The following is a 14,331-nucleotide window of genomic DNA, read 5'->3' as shown; positions in this document are numbered from 1 at the left end:
GTATATGCACTTGCTGAGTAACTTTAAACCACTGGAAAATTAAAAAAGGGCTTGAAAATGGCATGGATATTGTTGAATTGGAAGTAAAAAGAAAGTTATCATCATAGTACTTAGAAACCACAGAATAAAAGCCTGCTGTTGCAGTACAGATCACTGCATTCACCCTCAATTTTAGGAAAGCCAACTTCCAGCTCTTTAAGAAGTTAGTCAATAGGACCTCCTGGGAAACTGCCCTTAGGGACAGTAAACCCTGTGCGGGTCTTTCCTGACAAGAGAAAATCTTTAAACTCTGTAGGCCCATGCAGAAATGCCAAGCTATTACAACTCCCCAGATGCAACCTGAATCTTTGCCTGGATTCATAGAAAAAATAGTAGTCGCTTTAAAGGACCTTGCTCTTCCTGGGATTTTGAAAGTAGTAATTAAGCAGCATCATCTAAGCATCTGGACAAGGCAGAGGGACAATATTCAGCCAGCCACTGAATAGTGGTTCAGCCACATGCACATACAGGTCATTGCATAAACCCTTTTCTTTCCAGCTTTCTCTGACCCAGGCTTTTGAATCTAGTTGCCTTTCCCCTAATGATCAGATTTTACTCTTCCCACAGCTGTTCAAAGGCTCAGACATGCTGGTAGACTAGAAAACAAAGCTCAAGTGGCCAAGAAACACCCATTCAGAACAGATACTTCTTCTGCATTGCTGAAATGCTGTGCATCTGGTACAGTGAGACCTTTGGCTTCATACAGTGTGAAGACAAGTCCCTGGCAATAACCAGAGGCTATTTGTGATCTAATACCTAAAGCGGACAGAAATGGAAAAAACAACAACCCTATGGCCTGAAATTACTAAAACTTTTTAAGCATAATTTTGCTGAGTATTTTAAATAATTGGGATATGAAAAGCTTACACTTAACTACTAGTGGCTAGTATCAGTATTAGAATTGTTCAAAAAGTCTCATCCACATTTGCTTAGACACAACAAACCCCTATGGATTGCCAAAATAAATTAGAGGAACAGTTCTGCCAGCTACATCCTATAAAGCCACCTAACCTCCCACAGCATAGAAAAGATGTGGGTACCTAAATATCACTATGAATTTGAGAGCAAGTGTCTTTCTGTACAAATATTTTTGTTTTTACCATGAGCAGTTCAACTAATTAGAACTCTGTATAATGGTACTGGCTTGAAAATTTGTAATCCACTTAATCAGCAGCCTATCCCGTGAGTATGAGGAATCTACTAACACTGGTGTGTTGTTATATTACAGCTTTGTCTGCCTGGTGGAAATTGATTAAATGTATCCCATGCTTCCAATTGAAAATTTTCCTTTCCAATGAAGCATCCAAATCTAGCAGCTTGTTTTCACATGGTATGGAAGCATCCAGTGATGAACTGGATATGGAAGTGTCAGACTGAACATGCAAATGTGTCTTAGCTCAATAAAAGGAAATTGAACGTACGTATGTAAGAAATGAATGCAAGAAAGCCAAAGAACACAAAATAATAAAAGCATGCTAGATCAATCCTTGCAAAAAAAAAAAAAAACCAAACGTCCAACAGATTTTTTTAGCGTCTTTTCCTAAAAGATCCTGGCTTGCAGCATGGAATATGGCTCACTGTACATGGGCAGACACAACAGAGGAGAGGCACCCCCTGCTCTGCTGCAGCAATGAAAAGAAAGTAAAGGTAAAGTTACCCTCATAACTTTTTCCTATTGAACACAGTGGCCATAAAAGTCACCACTCTCCAAGGGGTTATCAGCTTGCATGCACACTGCAGACCTTCAGACAGGCTTCAAAACAGCTGCGGAATTCTCGCTTCCTAAAAAAAGACAGTAAAATCAGAGGGAGAGTGGAACTTCCAGAGCAAATGAGCATCGTAGACATGGAAAAGGTGCAGATCTCAGACCCCTGATCTGTATTTAAACACCAGTTATAGTGAAATTACATGTATGCCGTTTAATTCCCCGTAGATCCCATGTAACTTCAGTGCAGATTTTTTGCAGTAAGCAACATGCAAGACAAGCGCTCACATGGCATTGTTCCCTTCTTGTTTGTGTGAATGGTTTATCTAATAAGTGATTATAAACTGAAATGTTCACCATTTCTTTCAGTAAATACTATTTCTTCTATGATGAAATATTAACACTTAAACAAATCGAAGTCTCATACCTACATAGATCATTCTAGAAACACTGAAACAAATGAACATAAATCACAGAAGCAATTACAAACCCACTGAATAGAACAAGTAAGTGTAAGATGCTCAGATTCAAACAAGAAAGATGTTATTGTTTATTTTCTTCTTGGTAAAGTAGCATATTTCAACCAGGTTACAACAAAATTACCACAGGATATTAAAAAAAAATACAAGAAAGTATTTAGAAAATTATATATATATACACATTTGCTTAAAAATTCTATAATGTAAACATTAGCATAACAAGTTAAAATAATATTACAGTTTATTAATACTTGTGTGAATACTGTACATATATATGCTTTAGAATTAATACTATCTTCCCTAGAGTTTAACAGGAACAACAACAAAAATCCTCTCCCCAAATCAAAAGGGAAATCCAGGTTCCTCAGTTGCCAACAGGTTTGGTCCCACATACAAGATACTTAGTTATTTATCTCAGTGTTAAGTAAGGAAGAATGTGCAGCCTTTCAGAGTTAGATTTTCAACCACATGTACATTTCTATAACTGTTAGCTTCTTAAATGATCATCTTACCACTCAAAAAACCAACTACCACAGTTTAACTTCTGTTATGGCATGGACATAATTTTTGAACTCTTGTTAAAGCAGCTGATTCCCCCTACATGGAAGTGCAATACATTTGTTTCGATGCAATAAAAAAAAAATTATTTAAGTCCAGGTATTTGCAGGAATTTGTAAATCTGGAAAATTTATTCCTCTCTAAACATTTCAGTGCTTTTTGCTAGTATGAACTCATGCCATTATTAACCAAAACCTAAGCCATTATTATTAATTAGAAGTATGCTCTGATTATTTTTAAAAAAGAAATTGTATGAACAACCTAAGTTATAGATAACTGGACCACTAACGCAGTTGACGCAGAATAAGCACTAAATGAAATGTACAGCGTCAGACCACTGTGTAGAACAAGAGTTTCATCTTCCATTCAATATGTGAAATACAAAGCAGGTTAACTGGTATTTTAAATCATTCTATATTTCATATATATAGTTTCATATATTAGAGTGATTCTTTCAATACCTCATGCTAAGAAACTACTGAAATGACTAAATAATCATCAAATTAGTACTGCATCTGATGCAGGGTGCTGACTGAAATATCCTAACCTACAGAAATTGATGGAGAGAAATTCTTTACCTTCTGGAGTTAACCACTTTTCCAGAAGTGAGTCAAACTTCAATACAGAAGTAGTGTTATTATTTCCACAGAGAAAATTGTGTTCTCATGTTAAACATGTTTATTTTCATACATACTAGAGTTCCAGCTAGAAGAGCACAGTGCTGTAGATTTGCAAGGGTGTACAGGAGCACAATTTGGTGAAATTGTCTTTTTAGTTCTTTTAAACAACTGTTCAACAGGTTTCTCATAATAACTTCAAGCAGGTAACTGTATTCTATCCACAAGTAGAGATTCTGTCCTCGGAATTACAAAATATTAAATGAAAACATGCTTTGGAGTGGGGGATTTGAACCTTTGAAATGGCATGAAACTTAGAGCAGAACTGAGATCCCTGTGTGTTTTGAAGGAAAAAGAATGACATCCTTATCTGAAAGTGCTAATAACTGATTCTGTTAACAAAATATCACATTCTTACATCATTAATATGTATGACAGACAGTATCATTAGTTCATTTGGGGTTCACCAAGTCTTAATTTATTACAGCTTGTTGCTCTGAATCGGTCAACCCCATTTGTTAGTAGGTTCTTATTAATTTGACAGCTACCAGACACTGTTCTATACAATAAAACATTACCTTAGGAGTAGGTCACACTTTTGAGCCAGTAATCTTTAATACCACCATGCCCTTTCTCTAAATACTTGTATTAATCCAATCATGATGATTTATACTTGCAGGAGGTTCTGTAAGATAGTATAATTTGATTACAACTATCACATCAACAATATATTCCATAAAAAAATCTGGCTTTGAACTTATTAATCTTCCTAAGAGCATGTGACTTAATGGCTGTATCAATTTAATCCTTTATATCTGTGTCAATATCCTGCCTCATAGAAACCTTGGAAATTTACTGTTGTTATTAAGAAACTTGATTTAACACAGAAGCCAAGTTGATACAATCCATTCTCTACAATGCATGACAGAATTTCTAAATAAATCAGATTCTGAAACCCCATAGTCAATACATAATGAATACTGATAAACAATCACATCTGCAAGAGATGCGAGTCTTGCCTGCCTTGTGTTTCTAGGAAACTGTTCATTTTGTATGCGAGTGGAAAATGGCATTAGAGTGGTGCCACTTAGTTTTACAATTTATTTTGAATAAATTGTCACTAAGGTTCCAGATGAGCAGCCCCAGAGACCTCATACGCCTAAAGATGAAAACAGGAATGAGGAATTAAATGGAAATGACGTTACTAATTCCTCTATGCTGCCATAGCCTGAGGCTTGCAGGAACAATGCCAGGGACCCTCCTGTCCACAGCCCTGTGGTCTGTGATGACCACAGGCTGGTCATCACATGTGATGACCACAGGCTGGTCAAAGGTGCCAACAAGAACAGGTTGAACCCACCAACTCATGGTGCACCGGCCTCTGACCAGACAAGGGTTTAAGAGCTATCAGTCAGTACCAAAGGAAATCAGACTGGTACAAAAATTGTAACTACAGACATGGAATTAGGTAACTGGTAAAAGAATTCAATGGATGGAATCTCTGTTTCGCTCACCAGTATTCTGTAAGAATAATATAACTAGTTCTGGTTCTTAAAGCCAGCAGGGCAACCTTCTTCAACAGTCTCGGCTGATTCTGGTAAACAATCAGCAGTGGGATTTGTGAAAGGTAAGTACGGTTCTCTCAAAGACAGGGCTCTGAGATGCTAAAAGATGCTAAGATTTTGGGCACTCGTATCACTTGCAATCATGCAAGCATCTCACTGAGCTCCAAAATATCAAGTGGGAAAGCTATCTTGTGAAGAAAGGCCTTCATTTAATTATTTTCTGAGATTTTAGAGAAGCCACAGAGGAGCTTGTAAAAGGCTAAGTGATGCACCCATGATGGTATCTTGTAACATAAAGTGAAGGTTGTTTGCAGACTGCAGTCTTAGGAGCTGATACACAATTCCGCTAAGGTTAACAAAGAACAATTTGTACACAGTAAACAAATTTAGTATTTTTTATGTAATCTACATACATACATCAAAAATTACCAGAAGCAAGATAATCAGGAATGAAATAATTTAAAGACCCAAAGGTAGACACAAAAAAAAATTCCTTCTGAACAACTAAAAAACCAATTTAAATTTTGTGTGTTCTAAATGATTCCCTACCATTTGCAGCTTTCTGAATAAGGAGTACTTGAATTTGTAACTTATTTCCTGAAAATGAATACAGTTTCATCTGGCAGATATATCACATAGGTTTCCATACATTTTTCTTTCAATTTGCAATTCAATGTTAATAGATGTGTGTCAGATTTCTACTAACCAAGTCTCCACTTTCTGAAAAATCAATTTACAATTGTTTTAAAATGGGACCATCATTAGAGCTACTTTTCTTTCCAACAAAACCAAAATAAACTATCAGCTGTGTAACCAACTGAAGAGTTTGGAGAAGCATTAACTGTCCAGCTACTCCCCCTCCTTTCTTCTGAAATAAATGTCCTGCTGTAGTTTACACAGAACACCAACAGAAACTCATCTTTTAATGAAAACACACCTGCTGACTCCCAGGCTGTCCTGTTGGGTTTCCTATGTATCTATCTCTTTATTTTGTAAATGTGATCTCTTACTGAGTGAAAAATATAATTTCATTTTTGTGACAGGATTCTACTTAGTGGTATTCCATCTACTGAAATTTCTGACCTGAAGAGTGAATTCCACTCCTCCTTGCCACAGTCTGCTATTCAGTGCAATCTATAACCTACATATGTCAGTCACAGGAATCCAGCACTTGGGGTTCATAGTCCAGCACCACTGATGCCACTCACTGTGTGTAATGAACCCCTCCTCACTCAAGAAGTGCTACTGAAAAAGGCTGGGCCACTTACCTGACTAAATAACACCCGGTTGTTACAGGTTTGCAGAACAGAAGTTCCAGTTTGCTAGAACTTTAGTAAAGCACTGAGGTAAAAAATCTGTTAGTAATCATCAGCTTGTTTTTTCTGTAGAGTAATGTTAGATTTCAGTATCTACTGACATGAGAATTTAATACAATGAATGGATAATAAAATGACGATACATCAATTTAAGTAACATTATCCAAAAAAACTTCTAAGAAAGATGTTCTTATGCAAGGGAAAACCAGAATACAATGATAGAAAATGTGAACGTACACTGCTTAAACTTAATGAAGAGAGGAAGATAGCTAACATATAATTAACTGCCTACGGCAGTGCAGCTAATGGATACTGAACTGGATTCCAGTTAATCCATGCCAGGACTTCCATCACTTGTAACAATTCTTGTTAATTTTTTTTTCAGTTACTCACAGTAGTACCATTACAAATTACTTTTCTATAGGAGGTGATGGGTAACAGGCACTTTCATTACAGGCAATTTTTAAGTATCACCATGTGAAGGGTTTTACAAAATCAGAGTAAGAATTCCACACTGCTGCGTAAATGATGGACTGTTCTGTAACATCTGCAACAAATTAATAACTACATAGATCCCAAGACTTTAAAACACTGTTTTGTACCATGCTAATTTTGTGTATCCTTGTGGTGGTTTGTAGAAATCAATAATATTGCACCCAGCCTTACAGCAAGACTGAAATTTCACTAGAAAATTATTACATTCTGTGATTTTAAAGAATTACTTCCCACAAAGAAAACTACTGAGGTTATCTAACTACAAATGTACAAAAGCTATTTTCCCACCTGTCATGTTTTTCCCTTGTCATCTACTTCGTCAAGTTTTCTAAAAACCTTTCTGTGTCAGAGGTTTACAGTAAAAAAAACCACCAGTCTTTCTATTTACAAAAGGTAATAAATTAGTGAGGTTCTTTTAAGCACATCCTTCTGACATATTAAGTACTGATAACCATAACTGTTCTAAGGAAAAAAAATTGTCTTGACATGATACTTATGTCTCTCTGGAACAGAGAAACATACATTGTAGAAAGGGAGACAACACAATACAAACAAGGAATTCATAGGAACAGAACTTCAGAAGAACAAAGGAGAATATGTGCAATGCAGCTTTACAAAACAAAGAAAATGCCTCTCAGCTTGCTGTGCTCTCATGAACAGCCCTCATATTCTTCTCAGAAAGTGATTCCTGCCTTCCAAAGTAGTTAATCAGGATATGACCCTTAGTAATGAATGTTTCTTTTCAGGATTTAAGTTGAGGCAGCTGTAGTCTCTTCAAGACCTTAAATTATAAATATAGACTAGGAAGGAATCACAGGACAACTTAAAGTACACAGTGTCAGTATTCACAGTTACAAAGAAGGGTCAAAGATCACCACTCTGAGGCTCCAGGCTTCGTGGCTCTCTTTGGTGGCTGCGAGACAGTTTGGGGAAGCGCGTAGTCACTCTCGAGCGATTGCTTTTGCTCATTGATTCTCCAGAAGGTGGAATATCACTAGGAAGACAAGGAATAAAGACAAAAATAGCTAGTTTATGTTATATGTAAATTATTCTGTAGTTATTCCAAACATGTAAAAAGCAGATGTTGCGAGAGCCTGGCAGATGACTGCGAAGTACAGCACACATCTTCAACTACACAGAACTGCATTCTTTCTACTGGTAGCTTAAGTGTGAATTACAGAATGGGCTCTTTCAAAAATGAGAACTAGTAGAACTTCCGATACTTTATGAAAGATTGCAAATTACAGGATAAAAGCGTATCTCTATGAGTTACAGTTCAGAAATGGTGGGAAAAGCATTTTGAAGTGATAAAAGTACAAGCAAAATAGACAAGAGCTTGGATGATGCTCCACTTAACAATTCTCCAATTATGGATGGATGTATCATAACAAGATGAGGTACATTAGTAATACATCCCTGTTGGGAATTCTTCCATCTCTTCTGACCCACAACAGACTGTAGTCTTACATGAATGAGCCTTTTGGAAAAGACTCCGAGAAGAAGTACATTAAGTTCAAAAACAAGCAGTAACAGAAAATTCCAGCTTACCTAGATGACATTCAGAGGCTATAGACTCCTCGGACAACTACAGTATAAAGGGATAGTGTTGTACTTTTACTATTCTTTTAGAGGACTCCACATGGTTTTTAATTATACTGCTTACATACAGATCAATAAAACTGAATTTCATACTTTTCAACTGAGCTGGGTAACAGAATTACGCAGCATACAGAGCCAAGCTTATTTTTATATGTAAACACCCCCCCCCCCCAAACTCTTGTAATACCTTCAGAGTGCATTAACAATCCATAAGGAAGGAATTGCTCCTCTGCAGTTCTTGCCATGTTAAAAAAATACAGATGTATTTTAAAACAATCACTGAATTTACTCTATGTAGTTTCCTTCTTTCTGCAGACCTTCTTCACGGGTCAGGCAGCCCTGCTAAAGCCATAGGCACACTCAGGCTCCACTTGTGCAATCTGAGCACGCATGTGGGAAAGATCTTAGCAAAGCAGAAGCCTTTAACAAGTCCTGAGACCGAGGGGAAAATTCACCTCCAGGGAACAGAGCCCTTCTGCAAGGTAGGGCAGCTGTCCCACTGGTAGCCACGAGCTTTGTAACTGCACTGCACACACTGGCTGTTAGTCACAAACAGTAATAGAAAAACAGTATAGAAAAATTGTGTCCAGTTCAGATGCTAAACATTAACACAAAACAAAACTGTATTTTTTTAACAGCAGTGGTTTACTTGTCTAAATTTCTGAGCACAACACTCTAAAATAACCTTAATTAAAATAACAAAAGATTTTTCTAAATTAAGATTCACTGCACTCCTATTATAGTATTTAGTCTTTCTGGGTAACTAGAAAGTCCTTCACATGAAAAACTGCATCAAATACCTGTGGTATATATCCTCCTTTACTATCACGATGAACAAGTTAGATCTTTAATTCTTTGGCTTTTTTTGTCACAAAAAGAAAAAACTCTGAAAATGTATTTAGTGTATGTTATTAATTCTTGGTAGCCCAGGATAACTGGACTTCCAACCTTGGCCTTATGATTTTTATTTGGAAACTCAGCAAGGCTGGCTAAGTTGCTGTAGAGAATTCTGATCATGTGAATCCAATTTCAGCTGTGCTCATTAGCATGGATTTTTTTAGTAACATGAATATTATTAGTCATTATTTTTATACTATTTATAAAATTGCAGTGATGCAGTGTTGATATTCCAATGCTTGTAAAATAGAGCATGAGATGCTGCCATGAGAGCTTGATTCTGTGTTAAAACATATATTTTTTCAGAACACATAAAACATAAAAGCATCTAAATATCAAATACGCAATGGAATCAAATTAAATTTTCACCTCATTGGGCTTTTCTCAATCTAAAATAGGTTAATTTGCCAGCATGCTGATACCACTGCTGATAGTACTTCAGCTTTATCAGGCAGACACACAGCTCCTTTACGGATGCACATTGCAGAAGAAAGCACAGTGTTGTTATTGCTACTGAAAGTACATTTTAATACACAAGCTCCTCCTGCTGGCATGTCCTCAACATGACACTAGCGTCACTCACTGGGAAGTCACTTTTCCCTCCTGTAGGAAAAATGCCCAAAGAAAAAGTACCAAAGGTGCAAAATGAACTCCCCTAAAATGAATAGATATGAATAAATATAAGATATGCATGGCTGAGGTAAGAAGATCATCTTAGGATAATTACATGAACACCAGTGTCTGTGAATGAAGGCCAAAAATTGGAAGTAATTCTGCTAATTTTAATGATGCTACTCCAGAATGAGATATCTAATAAACAAACTAGAAATAAGATGTCTTAGCTAATTCTTATAATGGCAATCCAAATTCTGAGACAAATCATTACGTTATGTACGATTAAAGAAACCAACTTAGATCTGAGGAATTAGATCTTCACGCATCCAGCATGAGAAAGGAAACTGGAGCTGAAATTGAATTGATCAAGTTCCATGGAAACAGATGATGTATGGAGAAAAAGGGTTGGAGTATTAAAAAGTCATACATTTAAAAGTGTATCTCTTTTCCCATCTTCCCTCCTCCAAAACCTCATGAGAAAACTTGCCACCTCACTTGTCCATTTTAGCTCTAGCTTGTTACTCTACAATTAAAATACTGACTTTCTAATAATAGCCAGGAAGTTTAACTATTAAATTGAGGACAGAAATGACCCACCCCCAAAATGCATGATAATCAAGAGGAGGAAAAGATTAATTGCCCATCTCTTCTGCTTCCTGTTACTAGAATTAATAATTTAGTTCTGGCTTTGAGGTCAAATGATACTTACAGACTCTCTGGCACTAAACACGACACCTTTTTAAACCTCTGGTCTGTTCAACACGTCAAATATTCCATGAACTATTGGGCAGAGCTAATGAAGACCTTAAAATGATCCTGTCAGAACTTCTGGCAAATGCACATGAAGATGAAATTGAGACACTTGTTTTGAATCTATTTTTGCTGATGTGTGTTTGGGATTGAGGAGGAAGGAACAAGCATACCTATATGCAGTGTTTGCAAATCCTCTCATCTGTCTCATTCAGCAGGAACAGTCCCTAGGCTACTTTTTGGGGGGGTTGAGTTAGGGTTCACCTATAGCTGGTAGTTTTACTCAGATTAAAATACAAATTTAAAATCTAAACCAGAGAGTAGCTATTTTACACAAACTCCTCCAGGACAGCTCTGGCAAGTCCTTGTGGTAAGCCCTCACTCTCTCTTCTACATCTCAGAGTTTCACCTGCTCAGTTTTAATGTAACATTCTTCTTTCATTCTTTTACCTTCCAGCCACTTGAAGTCTTCTCAGGGTTTAGTTTTCTAGGCTGAGCCTGGCAGGCAGCCAGATGCTTGCTAGGCATTACCACGTTCAGCAGTGGAATGTTCAACTATTAAAGGCTCAAGTTCTTTTCTATATTCTCACCTTGTCTCATTCTGAAGAAAAAAGCGACTTACTGATGCAATCAATTCCTTCTTCCCTCCAGATCACTGTTAAGCTTTTAAGCATTCCTGATTGATCTGCCCAGTGTCTGTCTGGATACCAATTCGGTTTCATCGATTTTGTCTTGGTGTCAAGTTCTGGCTGAGGTGCACCTACAGAAAATAGCTTAAAATAACTGTTCTTTTTAATCCGCTTCATACCTTTCATTTATTGCTTTCTGTGTTATCAAAATGTAAACTGAATTTGTGTTTTTCTTTATGTACTTAGCATATGGAACTGCAGTATTCTCTTAGCTGATACTGTGAACATTTAATGAAGAAATTTATTTCCCATCTCATTGTCTTCAGGATAAAATTAGAGAGGAATTTCTTATAAAAATATGATAACATGTCTGCAATTGGAAATACTTTTGTACCAGCCAGAGATCAGAGAGCAGAAGTAACAAGCACATCTTGGGAGTGTAGCAAAGCTCAGGATAAGATTTATTTATATATACATTTTTTATATATATATCTCTCTCATATGCAAATGCACCTCTGGAGGCATTCATGATTCTAGTTTTGCTTCAGTTGTATTAAACATACCTCATGAAGAAAGGCATTAGCTGGCAGATAAATTTGGTTTCACTAGTTTCTTGTGTTATTAATACTGTTGTTTGATACGATAATCTGTAATTTTTGGACGTAACCTCAATATTTAATATGGTAAACTGGATTTAGGCAGGCAGTCTCCTCAAAACAATGCCTATACTTATACTAAGAGATTCTTATTAGACAAATGAGAACTAATTCTGACTTGCCAATACAGCAAATCTCAGCACCTTCTTCTGCCAATTAAAATCAGCTAAAATACCTGTTTAGTGGCATTATTAACTAAGACTCTGATTTCATCAAATCATTTTATATACCCTAGTAACTCCTGCTTTGCAGTAATCTGGGTAAAATCCTTGTTTCCAGCTGCTGAAGTGTAAAAATAATTGGAGCCACAGTCCTGCCACCACTCCCAATTTTGTAGAAATGAAATATAATTATTAATGAGAAACAGCGATCTCCATCTATTCATTCAAATGACTGAGTTGGGATGTTTAAATAGTTACCTAGTAACAGAAGAAACAGAAAGATATGGGTAAGATAATCCCTCTACAGTCTGCTCAGACACTGAAAATCCTGAAGATGCTATTGGAGTAAAGTTGTCAGGTTAAAAACCAAATAATAATTTCCTATCATGATTAGATCTGAATTGATCAAGACATGGAAAGCCTTGATTCTAATATTCTATCCAACTGTTCAATTAATATACAGCTCCTTGTACTTCCACATACATATTTCTACAGCACAACACAGTATTCAGTGACGTATTCAATCTCTTCCTGCTGTGAAATAATCACAAACACAGAATCGTGCTTCCAGTTGTTATAATTTGAATGATCCTAACTAACTTGAATGTTCTCATGCTACAAATCAGTTTCCATATCAGTATGAAAATTTTCTTCAGAAGCATCATCTGCACTGATATTTGAATGTTTCTGTAAACCATGACACTTGTACATAATACTGACGATCCGATCTTTGTTTTCTTCCACTAACTTTACTGTGAAGTTGGATGGTTACAGTACAGAAAATGTTTCGTATCCATTAGTTATATCCTATACAATGAATAATATCTACGACTGATTTTGGATGAAATACACTCTCATTCAGGAAATGTTCAGAACACTGTAAAATGACCTTTCCTGAGTTTACGTCTGAGAAATACCTAAAGTCTTGTTTCTTGGCTTTCTAATACATAATGACATCTGCATTTGGGAACGTTTCCTTTCCACTTCTTGTGCTGCCCCTGCCAGAACAACATAATGCATAAATATGCTATTCACACAAATGATCCCTTCACAACTCACTAGAAAGCCAGAAACCACTGAACACACATGTAAGAGGAACTTCATCAGAATACACGATTTAGTTATAATTGCTATAATTAGTTCATGAATTTCACTGATCAGCTGAAAGGCAGGAAGTCGGGCTACAGCATCCATTCCCACCTAGAAATCACCATTTTGTTCTGTTGGGGTTAGCTGGATCTGTGCAAGCAGCATAACCTACCATTTTTCAGTGACAGGGAATTTAATGAACCAATGCTTCAGAAGCGGATCATGTTCCAAGGTTGTTCATATAATAACAAAACTGTATGATCTGATTTCAGAAGAACAGTGTTCAGTGAACACCTGGGTATATTTTTTCCTGCTAGTACCATAATGATCATCTTTAAGCAAAGCACAGACAGATCTAGGATACATTTTTCTTGAAAATATTGAGGTATCTAAAAATGAAAGTCGTGCATCAGGATTCACAATGCATCATAGAAGTGAAAATAAAAGGAGTAAAACTTTTGTTTGACAAGTAGCAATTTTGATGTGCTGAGACAGCAGTGCATTGCAGTGACTAGCCAAGCACTTCCTCCTCCATACCCACAAGCTATTTGCAGACAAAAATTACATGGAATGGAGACAAGTTACCAAATCAGCTTTTAAGCAGCTTGTAATCAATACAATTGGAATTGGAAGTAACAACAGGAAGCCTGCAGGAAGTGTGGTATCAGACACCAGTGTATGAGAAGCCAGTAAAAGGAGTTGATATATATCAACACTTGTGAGCTACCTGCCCTCTGCTTTACAGAGCAGAAATATGCAGTCGACCACCTTTTGGGCCAGGAGGCAGGTGGGGGGAAAAGAAACGTTTGCCATCTCCTCTAATTGGCCTAACTTTACCAATATCACAGAGAAGAAAAAATCTGAAACCTAAAAGCATTTCTTTTCCTATCTGTTCATCCCTATCCTTCAGCAGATACTGAGCTCACCAATGCACTTAGAGAATCATAGAATAGTTTGGGTTGGAAGGGACCTTCAAAGCTCATCTCATTTAACCCCCCTGCAATGAGCAAGGACATCTTCAACTAGATCAGGTTGCCCAGAACCACATCCAGCCTGGCCTTGAATGTCTCCAGGAATGAGGCATCCACCACCTCTCTGGGCAACCTGCGCCAGGATTTTACCACTCTCATTGTAAAGAATTTCTTCCTCATGTCCAGCCTC

The 14,331-nt window shown here is 36.8% G+C and overlaps 1 protein-coding gene across 4 annotated transcripts in view; it reads right to left on the bottom strand.

Annotated features, from left to right (window-relative positions):
- Positions 1 to 2,272: 2,272 nt before the first annotated feature.
- Positions 2,273 to 14,331, bottom strand: part of SNX29 (sorting nexin 29) — a 128,247-nt gene continuing 116,188 nt past the window's right edge. For all 4 annotated transcript variants that reach the window (XM_030481410.1, XM_030481409.1, XM_030481412.1 and 1 more), the window contains one exon: positions 2,273 to 7,768. In XM_030481410.1, coding sequence (XP_030337270.1) covers positions 7,639 to 7,768 — 130 coding nt within the window. In that variant the 3' untranslated portion in view covers positions 2,273 to 7,638. The remainder of the gene's footprint in view (positions 7,769 to 14,331) is intronic.

The sequence above is a fragment of the Strigops habroptila genome, chromosome 4, assembly GCF_004027225.2.
Source record: "Strigops habroptila isolate Jane chromosome 4, bStrHab1.2.pri, whole genome shotgun sequence".
Taxonomy (NCBI): Eukaryota; Metazoa; Chordata; class Aves; order Psittaciformes; family Psittacidae; genus Strigops; species Strigops habroptila.
This window is presented reverse-complemented; position numbering and strand designations above follow the sequence as displayed.